Source organism: Phyllosticta citriasiana (genome assembly GCF_038021145.1).
Source record: "Phyllosticta citriasiana strain CBS 120426 chromosome Unknown IWZ02scaffold_13, whole genome shotgun sequence".
NCBI lineage: Eukaryota > Fungi > Ascomycota > Dothideomycetes > Botryosphaeriales > Phyllostictaceae > Phyllosticta > Phyllosticta citriasiana.
The window spans coordinates 378,093-391,132 of record NW_027117290.1 but is presented as its reverse complement, the minus strand read 5'-3'; the positions used below and the strand labels follow the sequence as shown (position 1 = coordinate 391,132).

Sequence of the window (13,040 nt, the reverse complement as noted above, 5' to 3'; positions counted from 1 at the left end):
AGTGCCACTCTCGCCCTGCCTTTGGCTCTGTCTCTCCCCCGCTCGTCACAAAGGACGGCCTCGTTTCGCGCCCTCCACCAGTGGCTTGCACGCCCCAGCGCCTTCGCGTCCCGTCGGCCCTTTGACCTGACGTCTGTGACCGGCCCGCTACGCTACCACTGTCCGCCTGCGCCTACGCCTACCAGACGTTCCTCGACCATCCATCTCCGAGCCTCTCCGCATTCCTCACTTCCACCACCACCACCACCACCACCACCACCACCACCACCACCACCACCATTGCTACCATCCACTCTCCCGTTGCTTGCGTGTGCATCGCACCAAGCTGCTCCCACCACCCCACGCCAGCACATCCGACCACAGTCACGCTGCCAACGCCTCAAACACGGCCCCAGTTTGTCTGTGCTGCTGCCCTCACGGGTGCGCCAGCTTGACGCCAACCTCTCTCCACCTCCTCGTCGCTCTCAACGCGACCCTCTCCGCCTCGTCTTCGTCCCTCTGCCGCCGACGACTCGTCCGTCACCACTCGAGCCCATCATGGCCTCCTCTCCCCACGCGGCTGCCGGCATGCTCCTCAGCGGGGCTCCGGATACTTACATTGGCTCCAAGACGATCCCCCCCGCCAGCAGAGGCAGGCAAGTCATGCAGCTGGAGCTGAACCAGGACGTCCTCGACGAACTCCTCACCAGCATCCGCAATGGCACTCCGCCAAAGCTGCTGCTCGGCCACAACCCGGTACGTCTTGTTGCAGCCCTTTCCGACCTCTTCTGACTGGAACATGGTACAGGTGATTCAATACGGCGATACCAAGCACATTCTCCACTCCAAGCACCAGATTGACCGACCCGAACTCTATCTTTCCAAATCCGACTCGAGCGACCATGACCAATTCCAAGGCCTCGTCAATCGGTTCGACATTCACAGGGCCCGGGAGAACACTGCTGGCTTCGATGCAGCCCTCGCAACCTTCAAGAATAACATGGCCGCCATGGACAGGGAACGCGAAGCCAAAATGTGCGCTAGCATCAACATGGGCTCTTGTTACGCGAGTCGGGTAAGCTGACATCTTATGACAGGGTCGCCATCGCGGATGCCAAAAATTCCCGTCCTCTCACCGACAAGAAGCGCATTCCAAAGAAATTGGCTCCGGGAGTCAATGTCTTTGGGGCCAAGATGGGCCAGTCCCGTCAGTCCAGCCCGTCGCTCGCCGCCGCGTCACCGTTGCCCGGATCTGCACCCACCTCCGCGCCACCGTCCAACCGCATGTCTGCCCTGCAAACGGCCATCAAGGTACCCGTCTTGCATCTTCTCGCCGTCAAGCCCGTAAGGTTGGCCGATCTGCAACGCACGACGCGCGCCCCAAAGCAGGAGCTCGGGGCTGTGCTACAAAAAATTGCTTCCGAGAACAAGGATGGCGAGTGGGAGTTGAACGGCAAGTCGTACAAGGAGCTCGATGTTTGGACATTTCCATACCGTTCCCAAGACGAGAGGCAAGCGGCCATTGACAATGCCATTCGTGCATTCGACAAGCAGAGGTTGAGTCCGGAGGAGAAGATTTGGCAGATGTTGCTGCCTCTGGATGAAAGGGGCAAGGGCAAGACCCTTTCGAGGTTGACCATTGGTAAGCCGCGGGAGGTGTCCCAAAAGACAACGCCCACGGTCGGGCCCATGAAGAATCTCAAAAAGATGCTCAAGGCACCAGCAAAAAAGGTTGAGCCTAAGAAGCGAAAGGCAGAGGAGAGCAAGGAGAGTGCTGTACCGAAAAAGAGGGCCGTAGGTACTCGGGAAGAGGTCAAGGAGGCGGCTCGGAAATCCGCTGTCAAGACCGTCGAAGTCGACAAGGAAACTGCTGCACCAAGAAAGCCAATGGTCAAGTCAGCCAGCAAAGAAGGGATGGCCAGGAGTATGGCCAGGGACGCAGAGGGTGACAAACCTGCCGCTGCTCTAAGAAAGTCAACCAAGGTTGTCCCGGTTCAACGAGAGAATGCACTGTCCGCCAAACCTTCTCCGTCAATTCCTTCGTCGAGGGAATACCAGGACGACACTCGCAAAGCTGGTATCGCAAGTCAACGCGAAAGGATAAATGGCCCCGAAGCTTCTGCAGCTGCCTCAAAGAGCTCCAGTCAAAAGGGCAATGCTTCCAACGCTGGCGCCAGAAAAGAAATGAAGGCGAAGAAGATGCAATCCAAGATCAACGAGAGACCGTTCACATCGACCAAGAGAGTTCAGGACAACAAGCCCAAGAACCCGTCTCCTCTAGGGGCCTCTCCCCCAACCAACGCCTCGGACCTTGGCAAGGATCATCCGATGAATAAGAAACAATATGCTTCAATCTCTACCAATGGCCGGGCAAACGAGGGAGCGGCTCCTCCACTCTCACGCAGCGATGTCCGCCAGCCCGAGCGCAACCTCAAACGCAGGACAAACGAGCTTGACGGCGACAGCAAGGCCGACGTCAGCACCAAACCGCGCAAATCAGCACCAGCGACTGCCAATGGCACGAGCTCCAGGGCATCCGCCTCCACCATGACCACAGATGCACGCCTGAAGCGCAAGTCCCCGGATCCCGACACCGACTCGGCCAGATCTCACCCCTCCAAGCGCTTGGCCGCCCCCATCAAGCCCGCCTCCAGCAGCAGACAGGCGCCAACCCAAACACCGACACCGAACCACTCGGGCTCTTCGTCGGTGTCGTCGACCAGCTCGTCGTCGCGGCCGCTCGCGGCGCTCTCGGCGCGAGTCGGCGCGGCATTCGGCAGCAGTGGGAGCAGCAGCAGTAGCGGCGGCAGTAACAATGGCAACGGCAACGGCGCCGCAACGGCCTCGCCCCAGTCGCTGCGTGATGAAGGTGACGAGTCACCCGAGCCAACGGGACCGCTCGACCACTCGCACGTGGTGGAGATGTCGGCACTGTTCAAAAAGTACTACACGCGGTACTACGACCGGTACCAGCGGCTGGCAGACCGCGAGGAGCCGCCGACTGAGGCGGAGCGCCGGGAAATTGAGACGATGCACCGGCAGCTGGTGCAGATGAAGCGCGAGATTTACTCTGGTGTCCAGGCCGCGCGGGCAAAGTGATGACGTTTCATTTGATGCGGGGAAAAGAGCACCGCCTCTTTGCATGCGTGCATGTGAGTGATTGCATTTACTTCTTTCGATGAAGCTCTTCTTTTGTAATTCTGTCTTGCTCACCTCTTTATTGTCGAAATTTTCCCAGTTGGCTGGCCAAAGCTACAAAAGACGGGAGAGAATTAGGTGTTAGGAATTAGGAATTAGAAACAGGAGAACAATGAACGGAGAAAAAGAATAGGGATGGATGATTTAGACACACACACATGGCGTGGCATGGCATAGCATGGCATGGCACAACATCATGAATGGGCGTGGGTAAGGAAAGCATAGATATAACATGCATGATTTAAGCATAAGCATGCCACTATTGCTATTACTACTACCTTATAATGCTAATGCCCATCTACCCTACTCTAGGCAATTACCTAGGTAGGGCCTAATAGTTACCTACTAGGACCTAAATAGGGTTATATGTATAAGTAAGGGCGTATAAAAAGCCCTCTATAGATAAAACCTTATAAACTAAGGTTTCATCTAACATCTACTCTAAATACATCATTACTACTGCTTGATTTAACCCCCTACGGTGCTAAACCTTATAAGATGGTATTTAAATATACTAAAGCACTTTCACCATCATTCTACTAGGTATCCTTTTCCTTCTCTCCGTCCATTATTTCTCTTCTTCTTCTTCTTTTTTTTTTTTTTTCCCTCCTTCTTTTCTCGTTTGTTTTATTCTATTCTATTTTACTCTCTCTCTTGTACGCTTACATGGTATCCACCCCCCCCCCCCCCCCCCCCCCCCCCCCCCCCCCCCCCCTTTTTCTTCTTCTTCTTTCCATTTATTTTTTGCACGCACGCCTTTTGCGCCCAGGGCACCAATCCAATTGGCCAATCAGCCAGCTACCAGCCAGGGCTACGCTTGGTCGCTTGATAGCGATGAAAAGGGGAGAACAGCGACTGACGGCAGCAGAAGTGACGAGTAACGAGTAACGAAGGCACGAATAAAGATGTGGTTTTTTTTTTTTTTTTTTTTTTTTTTTTTTGGCGTGCCTGCGCGCATTGCCACCATCACGGCTTCTTCTTCTCCTTCTCCACCACCATGACACCACCAGCACCACTGAGCCTGACCCAGAGCCACACAGAGCCTCAGCCAGAGCCTAGATAAACCGAGAGTAAAGAGCACCACCAACGGCCAACCGACCAACCAACCACCAATGTCAAGCAAAGCAACCAACGCAACCAAAACCCCTCCTCCCATCCGAAAAAGAAGCACCGTCCCAGCACCTCCAGCACCATCCCACGCTATGCCATTCATGCGGTTCATGCGGTTCATGCAACCAGCCAGCCTCCCACTTGCTTGCTTGCCTGCCCGCCCAGTGGTATTTTGCGCAGAACCAGAACCGAGAGAAAAAAGAGAGAGAAATTACTGTCATCATCGGAGGAGGAAAAAAGTACGGATGTATGGTATCGGTATCGGTATGACGTGGTTTAGGCGGCGGTGGTTGCGGCGGCGAGTTCTTCGTCGCTGAGGTCGCGGTGGCGGGCGAGGACGAGGCGCTTGAATTCTTCGGGGTCCTTGTCCCAGAGGTCGGCGGCTTGGCCGTTGAGGGGGGAGGCACTGTGTTTTGCGTTGTGGTTAGTATGAGGAAGAAAAAGAAGGAAGAAGAAGAAGAAGAAGAGGGAGGAAAAAATAAAATAAAAAATTCACTCACTTGTTCGGCTCGCCCAGCAGACTCTGCAGACTCAGCAGCACCGTCTGCACATTATAAATGGCGCTCCACTTCTCCTTGAGAATGTCGAGACAAATGCGGCCGGAGAAGTCGATGTTCGGGTGGTAGATGGGCGTCTTGAACAGCACCGCGGGCGCGCTGTAGGGGTAGTTGGAGGGAAACGCGAACGAGAGCTTGAGCGAGAGCCCGGCGTACGGCGTGCCCTCGGGCCCTTCGATCGTCGCCGTCCACTCGAGGAAGTTGGTTTCGTTGGGGAAGGCAGAGATGCCCGGCGACGGCGACATCATTAGCGTCATGAGCTCGGTTTGCAGTCTGGTGTGGTTGCCGACGAACGTGTTAGCGCTGCGCGGCCCATGTGCGTCAAGACACAACAACTCTTCCGTACCGCTTGGTGACATTGGCATTGTTGGAGGAGCCAGACGGCGACGGCTGCTTGGCTTCGGGGATGGAGTCGGTGGGGTTGTTGGCGGGGTTGACGGCCGAGTCCATGATGGTGCCAGACAGACAGACAGACAGACAGACAGACCGAAGAAGGTGTGGGACGTAGAGCTTCGTTGCACGGCAGAGGGCTTTATGCTGCGGCGGCGGGAGTGTAAGGATGCGTGCGCAAGAGGCGGGAGTAGGTAGGAAGTCAAAGAGCGTCGAGAGGTGCAGGGGAGAGTCGGTCGTCGGGCGCTAACCTTTGCACCTCAGCCAATTCTTTGTTTACTCCAAAGCCCCGGCCCGGGCAACGCCCGCCCCGCCGTTTACCTGCCCTGGCTTGGCGCGCTTCCGACGCGATTGTGTCACGTGCTGCTCTCGCTGTTTGTTAATCCTCTTTTGTTATCATCCAATCAATTTGCATTTGCTCAATTGTCAATCCAGCCTCAATGCAGCCAAAACAAGCGTGACTCGGCTGCATAGCAACGGCCCATGCAAATGGTTTTTGGCAAACATCTCAACCCAATATCGCTAAGCCAATGGATCCTTCCTGATGGCCTCGGTCTTTTTCAAGTCGATAGCGAGTGTTGGGTGTCATTAACTGTGGACATGACGTCGTGAACTCCCGCTCATTACTAAGAATGGAGGAGCGAGGTGATTCGACAGCGCGCAGGTCGATAACAACTCCTGTCGTCGTCGTCAGTGTCACAGACGACATGACGTCGCGGGGAGCCGTCGCTAAGAATGGTACATGGCATCGTGAAGAGACGAGAGGGCGCAAATAATGCTGAGGTTGGTCTGAGACCAAGTGACCTATCTTTAGCCGGCAGACGGCAGCAGCAGTCGGTGGGGAGCATCCATGCGAACGGCAGGCCGCGTTGGTCGCGGAGATGAAGTTCGTGTACCTCGGCGACAGCGCGGTGGTGAGTACCGGTACTCAGGACGCCTGAAGGGAACACATCTAGGTAGCGCAAGCGACGGCAGAGTACACATTTGTATGCCAGATGATGATGTCTGAGTAGGCTCTGCCGCCAAGCAGACTGTGCGTAGCGTAGCACATGGCTGCCAATCCATGCTCTTCGCAGACGGCGGCCCGTACGAAGGCGGCCAAGCGAGACGCCGCTGGCCCAAGGAGGAAAAGAACGAAAAAGATGGCTAGTGACTAGTCGTCGTAGGGAGAAGGGGACCTATTTTTGACCCGACCTGGGACAGACGATGGTTCGGTCCGTGTTTCCGAAAGGCATATGCCCGCTCGACATGAAGCGTCGTCGCTGTGCTCGTGCAAGCGCATACTGCATGAATGGTGGGAATTGCAAATCGAGATGCTAAATAGCTGCTGCATATTGATCCAGTACAGGCGATAAAAATGCGGCGGAAGTGAGTGAGGGTGCTGACATAGCGGGGCGTGGATTGCGGAATCAGGAGACAGGGAAGGTGACTAATCGGCAGCGTTTCAAGTCCAAGGTGCCCGAGCAGTGCAAGAAGGCCAGGGTGTGGTGCTTCTGGAATGCTGTCACTGTCGTTTCTCACATTCCCGTCCGTCTTGAGAGGGCGGAGGCTCAGGCTCAGGCTCAGGCTCAGGCTCAGCCCACACGGCGGCGGGGCACGGGCTGCAGATGCTGCGGGCCTGGTCATCCTGTGGCGCGCGTGCAAAGGGAATCGGTCGGCAGGACGGGACTGGATGCGGACGGAGGACGGAGGACGGAGGACTGGTGCGGATGGCTCGGACGGCGCTGCGCATTTTTCATCAACAGCGGTTTGTGAGCAGAAAACAGGCTGTGTGCGCGTCAAGTCATGGTGGTGGTGATGAGCGCAGGGGGGGCCATAAATTAAAGTGCAGAAGTCAGAGGATCGAGGAGATCCGATCCTGCTACGTCAACAAGCTCCTACGTTCTTCAACACGCAACTGGCAAGGAAGCCTTCCCCGGCCACCACCCTCCTCGTCCCGCTCTCCCGCTCCTCGTGAAACCATCCCTCTCCCTCGCTCCTACTACTCTACTACTCAACTCCCGCCCGCCCTTCCTTCGTCCTCCTCTACATGGACCCGACGCCCTAGACTGCGCCCATCGCCAACGAGCTCGCTCGCTCGCTCGCCGCCATAGCTCGACACCATGTGGCAGCGCACAAAGCATGGCAGCAAGGCCAGCTTTGACAAGTTATGGGGTTGGGCAGACAAACTCGGTGCCCCCGTTAACCGCCTCTCCAACAAGCTAGGCTCCGAAGCATTTTGGCCTACCACCCTCGACAAGGAGAGCGACAAGGCCGCCCGCATCCTCAGAAGTTTCTGCAGTACGCTCGCTCGAGTCCGCCATGTTGCCTCTGCTAACTCGCTTCCAGAAGATGGCTTCTACGAAGAAGAGGTCGTCACCACAATCGACGGGCCCAAGCAAAAGCAAAAAGTCCTCAAAAAGATTCCCGCTGATGTCTGACCTCCCCCGCTTTGCCCCTCCAAGGCCCAAGCTGACAACATCCAGGTAATCCGCAACGCCAAAGGACTCGCCATCTTCACCACCATGCGCAGCGGTCTCTGGATATCAGGTGCAGGCGGCAGTGGCATTCTGGTCGGACGTATGGAAGATGGGAACTGGTCGCCTCCCTCTGGCATCATGCTGCACACTGCCGGCCTCGGTTTTCTAGTAGGCGTCGACATCTACGACTGCGTCGTCGTCATCAACACACAACAAGCATTGGAAGCATTTGCAAAAGTACGATGTACCCTGGGCGGGGAAGTGAGCGCAGTCGCCGGTCCGCTCGGCGTCGGAGGCATCGTCGAGACCGAGGTACACAAGCGTCAAGCTCCCGTCTTCAACTACATGAAGTCAAGAGGCCTCTACGCTGGTGTCCAGATTGACGGAACTGTCGTCATCGAGCGGACCGACGAAAACGAAAAGTTTTATGGCGAAAGACTTGGTTTGGCAGACATCCTGGCCGGCAAAGTTCAACATCCCCCTCTCGAGCTTCGCACCCTCATGGAGACGATCAAAGCAGCGCAAGGAGACGCGGAATTCGACCAGAGACTTTTACCATCGGAACCCTCGCCGAGCGACTTTGAGCTCGATACTGACCACATTTTTGGCGTCCCGGACAAGATGGACCCCGATCCGTATGGGGTGTTGGCATTAGAAAAGGAAGGATTGCATATTGTCGAGGCTGGAACGCACAGGAGACCGACGAGCGAGCAGTTCGAGTTCAACCCGAGCCCGCAGAGCCCCATTTTCAGCACATTCAGCAGACGCAGCCTTGATGGACGCAGCATAAGGACCACAAGTCGACGGAGCAGTTGGAGAGCGAGCACCCTCAGCACTTCTACAGTTGACCGTGGAATACAAACATGCGACATGGGAGTCCAGACGGACAATTTCGACTCACATTCCATCAACAGCCCGAGCATGTCCGCAACGACGCGATCAGTCATGGCGGAAATTCCGGAAGATGACGTCCTTGCCGAACCCGAGCCCCTGCCGAAGCAGGGTTCTGCGGGCGAAGTCACTCAGCAGCCGGCTGTGCGGCAAGAGAAGCATGTGGAGCAACACGAGACAGAGTCCGAGGCGGGACCGGCGTTGAGGAAAGAGTCGGCTGCCTCTGATTCAGACAGCGACGATGACGACTTTGAAGATGTGGAGGAGCCCGTCGTGGCAGAGGTCCAGCAAGCCACCCAACCCCAGGCAATCCGTGCCAGACTCGTCACCGTCACCAAGCCAGCCGCGCCGAAACTTCCTCCGCGGAACCCTATCCGCAATCGCAAGGGCCCTCTTGTCATCAACGCCGATCCAGAGAACCCCAGCTTTGCGCACGAGGCAAGCACTTCGCCTCGCTCGCCCATGTCGTCATCCGAGCGTCCCTCGGCCAGCACCATTGACAGCGCATCATCCTTCAGCTCCCGCGACTCGGTTTCTTCGGTCGAGGCCGTCAGCGAGTCCTTTGACCAAACGAAGCTGGAAGATGCCAAGACAGTCCGCGGCAGCGTCAACGAGAACCGTTCCCGGTATTTCGACAAGTACTACCCCAGCCCCGCGAGCTCCCGTGGCCGCAAGAGCCCTGTCAGCGAAGACTTTTCGTAAAGACGAGTTGGTTCACATTGGGGAATTGTGACGACGCTAACTGTCTAATGCCCTTTTTTCTCTCTCTTTCCTTTTCTTTGTATCTGATTCCCCACAGCCAGCATTTGTGTCTGGCGTCTCTAGGATGGCTTGTGTGTGGCTTTGCTTGATACTAGCGCGGATATCTCATCTGGGTCTCTCACATGCGGGAGGTGTTCTTTTGGTCTTCTTCCCTTTTCTACACGAGCGGTGCTATGACGGACATGGGGGGCTTGTCTGACTCATGAGAGAGGACAGGGTTGATTGAGATGGGGTTTTCTTTTTCTTCCGAAAAGCCCAGCGCTTTTTTCTTTTGGCCTAGCGCCGTTTTTACACGAACACTTTAATCACTTCATCTTCGATTCTTATCGGGCCTGGAAGAACAACAACAAAAACGGGGGGCATGTTGGCTCGTTTCCTGCATTCACGACCTGACGCATCTGTTGCCCCAGACTTTTTAGGTAGTCTCATGCCACCATCCCGGTTGGGCTCTTCTCTCTCCTTCTCTCTTGCCCTCTTTCGTTCACGACGTTTCCCTCTACTCCGCATTTTCTTGTCCAAAGCCTCACCTTTTCTATACCTTTCCTTTCTTCCGAGTGCTTTTTGGTCCCGATTGATCGATGAATGAGAACGTCAAATGTCCGATCCGATGCATGTCTTTTCGTCCTACATATTCTTTTTCCTTGCTCAAACCTACCTATCTATCTCTTCACCTACCTGTCTCCGTGTCGATATACATACACATATATATATGCGCTATGCTGCGAAATAAAAACGCTGATTCTCCTGCTGCTGCTGCTGCTGCATCTTCTTGTCTGTCATTCTTTTTGTCAGCAGCAGTCTTGTCCGCCGTGTGTAGATGGTGGGCGCGTGAGTGCGTGACACGTCAGCTCTGGATTCCTTTTCTCGAGATTCTACACACGTGGTTGGCTGGCTGGGTTAGTCTCCGCCGTCTTCCGGCAAACAGCGCGAGAGGGAGGGAGGCAGTCGGTCGGTCGGCTGATGCCGAAGACGTGGACGAGATGGATGCAGCAAGCAGTGGTCGCGGTAGTGTCTCATTGGACTGTCTATCCATGCCTATGTGGCCAAGCAAGTGCTCGCAGGTTGGCGACTGAAGGGGGAAATAGAGTTCTTTATGGAGTGTGTATTAGTAGCAGTGAACGACAGTGGTAGTCACACCGACTTTTGTGCTGAAAGGCCTATGAGAGAGAGATGCTAGGTAGTGATTGTGGCAGGGAGTGGAGGTAGGTAGGCAGGCAGAGAGGTAGGTGAGCTGATGCTGTATGTATGCATATGTACGTTCGCGCGTCATCGCGCTTGGTGCAGTGGGTGCCCGGGTGGCGACCTAGAGATGGGTATGTCAGCACAGTGCAGGTAAGTGTGTAGGCCATATGATGGGAACTGACGGGAAAAGGCCGCGCGGGTCAGGCGCCTATGTGTAGGGATGGTGAAGAGTGGTTTTACTCTGGCAGATGAACTGATGGGGTTATCTTTCTTCAATCTTTCATTCAACACCGGCTCCAGTCCAAAAGGCGGCGGTTCGCTGCGCAGAACAAGCAGTGAAGCATTTCAGAGCATCGCTGACACAGGCGAAAACATATCCACGTACAGAATATTCTCCATCAACCAAGGGCCCCTGCCTCATCAATCGAGACCCACGGACATGTTCAGTCTGTCCTTCTGTCCAGACTCGTCCTGGAAAAAGAAAAAGAAAAAAAAAAAAAAAAAAAACAGAGTACAGTACGAATATTACTTTAGCCGCTGCTGTTGCACTGTCTGTGCCTGAGTCGTCGGGCCGTGTTTCGAAACAGACTGACTAGACTGCTGCACCTCGCAATGACTTGCTTGTTTGCCTGGCTGGCTGGCTGGCAGGCTGGCTGGCTGCTCGAACTGCTTGGCGCATCTGACGCGTCGTGCTGTATCAAGGCCGACGACGGGCGACGGACGGGCGGCCAGAGCCGCTGCGCTGCGCGACGCCTAGATTGTGCTTTGGATGAGAAATGGGGAGGGAGGGCTATTATTAGACGGCGGAGAAAAAGGTGGGATGGATCGGAGGCATGAATGAGGAGACGAAAGGAAGGGTTGATGCGAGCCGGGATAGTGGTATCCAGGACATGTCGGCCATGCCTGTGCTCTCAATTCCCACCTCGTGCCTCTTCCATCACCATCTCACACCGCAAAGCTGCGCTACGCTACATGCTTCTGCTTTTGACCATCTCTTGACAAAAGGCACTGCTTGCTTCATTCTAATCCGCGTCGCTGTTCGGACTAGTTCGGCCGCTTCTCACGTAAAGCAGCCACAGCCGCCGCCGACATCTGTCTGGGCTGGCTGGTTGTCTCTCTCTTTGTCACCACCACCCACTTTCTCTCCCGTAATCCTGGTCTGCTAACCGCCTTCGCATCGCGTTCTTCCAGCCTCTCCGTTCGCCGCAATCCCACCGATCCGCATCCGCCCTTTATGGCTTCGAAAATGTCGAGTGGCTGGTCCGCCCTGTCCGCTTTGCCAGCCTTCCGGTAATGGTACCTGCTTGGCATCCATCCACCTATTCATCCATTCATCCACAGCGTGTGGCCCGTCGTATGGAAATCATGGCATGGCCGGGAAAACGAGGCGCCTCTCGGTTGGCTGGCCAGTCGCAGCTTTGCAGCAGGGCCATGCGGTGGCCGTGATGATGATGATGATGATGATGATGATGATGACGATGATGCTTGCTGCTGATGATACGCGCCATGGATGACGGACGGATGGCCGTCGGCCTCGCCCTCCTCTCTCTCTCTCTCTCTCTCCGTCTCTCTTCCTCTTATGCCGCCCTTCGACGAGCCAGCCAGCGAGACCCCGTCGGCGTCGTCTCTGGGGCCCAGCCGCCCGACCTTGTCCTTTCCTGTCAGATGCACGTCGTTTCAGCAAGCGTTGGCGACTTGGGGGCGTTCGGCATGATCATGACCAAGCCCGTCCATCCGCCAGGTCGCCGCGAGGCCCGCAGAGCCGCCTGTATGCATGCACGGTATCAGAAGTCGTCGTCTTCGTCTTCGTCGTCGTTGATGATGATGGCAGCTTGTTCGTGCGTCCACTTTTTGCCCTTCCATCACTTGCTTCGTCATCTGCCGACGGCCCGGTCCAGCTGCGTGAAGCAAAGGATTGATTTGCTCCTGCTCCCATCGTCACCCTACTCGTCGTCATCGTCTTCCTCTCCTCCCCCATCCTGTCACCCTCGTCTGGACAGCTGCGGTCATGACGCGACTGACGGACGCGAGCTTCCTTGGCCACCCGCCGTCCTGGCCGGGGGGCCCCACGAGCCAATCTCATGTCGCCATGCCCTCGCTTGCTCGCTGCCTTGCCCTCTTACACCGTGAATGACAGACTGACTGAGAGAATGACAGACTGACGGACATGCAGGCAGCGAGCGGGCGAGCGAGCGACCCCAATTGCGATGGTGAATGCCCACCCCCTGCAGCCCTATCTTAGACCGTGCCTTCGCTCAATGCTGACTGCTTTGGTCTCTCTTCCCTTGTTCCTGCCGCTGTATCCACGTCTCTCGTTCCGTCCGTCGTCTTTCTATTTGTTGGCTCGTCACCGCGTTTTTTGCCTTCTGCTGCTGCTGCTGCTGGTGGTCACAGAACCGTCCGCATAATCGGCATCATCATCATCATCATCACTCACCAGGCATACCGAATCCCGCAACTACCTGCGGCAAGCGGCGGCAGCAGCAGTGGCAGCAGCAGCGGCGGCTCCAAG

General features: G+C 55.9%; 7 protein-coding genes across 7 annotated transcripts; 4 read left to right on the top strand and 3 right to left on the bottom strand.

Annotated features, from left to right (window-relative positions):
• Positions 1 to 537: 537 nt before the first annotated feature.
• On the top strand, positions 538 to 3,078 carry IWZ02DRAFT_493315 (uncharacterized protein; the record flags this gene model as incomplete). The annotated part of the gene is made up of 3 exons (XM_066769921.1): positions 538 to 735; positions 788 to 1,014; positions 1,077 to 3,078. The coding sequence occupies 3 exons, from the start codon at positions 538 to 540 to the stop codon at positions 3,076 to 3,078; spliced, it is 2,427 nt and encodes an 808-aa protein (XP_066619610.1).
• Positions 3,079 to 3,884: 806 nt separating this feature from the next.
• Positions 3,885 to 4,696, bottom strand: IWZ02DRAFT_67408 (uncharacterized protein). The gene has a single exon (XM_066771050.1). It carries the CDS (start codon positions 4,406 to 4,408, stop codon positions 3,989 to 3,991), a length of 420 nt encoding a protein of 139 aa, XP_066619609.1. The 5' UTR covers positions 4,409 to 4,696; the 3' UTR covers positions 3,885 to 3,988.
• On the bottom strand, positions 4,083 to 5,669 carry IWZ02DRAFT_67405 (ubiquitin-conjugating enzyme/RWD-like protein). The gene is made up of 3 exons (XM_066771049.1): positions 5,191 to 5,669; positions 4,788 to 5,117; positions 4,083 to 4,693 (listed from the first exon to the last, which is right to left on the bottom strand). The coding sequence occupies exons 1-3, from the start codon at positions 5,292 to 5,294 to the stop codon at positions 4,564 to 4,566; spliced, it is 564 nt and encodes a 187-aa protein (XP_066619608.1). The 5' UTR covers positions 5,295 to 5,669; the 3' UTR covers positions 4,083 to 4,563.
• A 562-nt stretch (positions 5,670 to 6,231) lies between these two features.
• IWZ02DRAFT_67411 (uncharacterized protein) lies at positions 6,232 to 7,085 on the bottom strand. Its single transcript, XM_066771051.1, has one exon. It carries the CDS (start codon positions 6,858 to 6,860, stop codon positions 6,381 to 6,383), a length of 480 nt encoding a protein of 159 aa, XP_066619607.1. The 5' UTR covers positions 6,861 to 7,085; the 3' UTR covers positions 6,232 to 6,380.
• Positions 7,086 to 7,336: 251 nt separating this feature from the next.
• Positions 7,337 to 9,286, top strand: IWZ02DRAFT_383523 (uncharacterized protein; the record flags this gene model as incomplete). The annotated part of the gene is made up of 3 exons (XM_066765278.1): positions 7,337 to 7,514; positions 7,563 to 7,648; positions 7,700 to 9,286. The coding sequence occupies 3 exons, from the start codon at positions 7,337 to 7,339 to the stop codon at positions 9,284 to 9,286; spliced, it is 1,851 nt and encodes a 616-aa protein (XP_066619606.1).
• A 334-nt stretch (positions 9,287 to 9,620) lies between these two features.
• IWZ02DRAFT_67438 (uncharacterized protein) lies at positions 9,621 to 10,505 on the top strand. Its single transcript, XM_066771053.1, has one exon. The coding sequence runs from the start codon at positions 9,925 to 9,927 to the stop codon at positions 10,417 to 10,419; it is 495 nt and encodes a 164-aa protein (XP_066619605.1). The 5' UTR covers positions 9,621 to 9,924; the 3' UTR covers positions 10,420 to 10,505.
• Positions 10,506 to 11,858: 1,353 nt separating this feature from the next.
• Positions 11,859 to 12,882, top strand: IWZ02DRAFT_67471 (uncharacterized protein). The gene has a single exon (XM_066771054.1). It carries the CDS (start codon positions 12,023 to 12,025, stop codon positions 12,656 to 12,658), a length of 636 nt encoding a protein of 211 aa, XP_066619604.1. The 5' UTR covers positions 11,859 to 12,022; the 3' UTR covers positions 12,659 to 12,882.
• Positions 12,883 to 13,040: the final 158 nt, after the last annotated feature.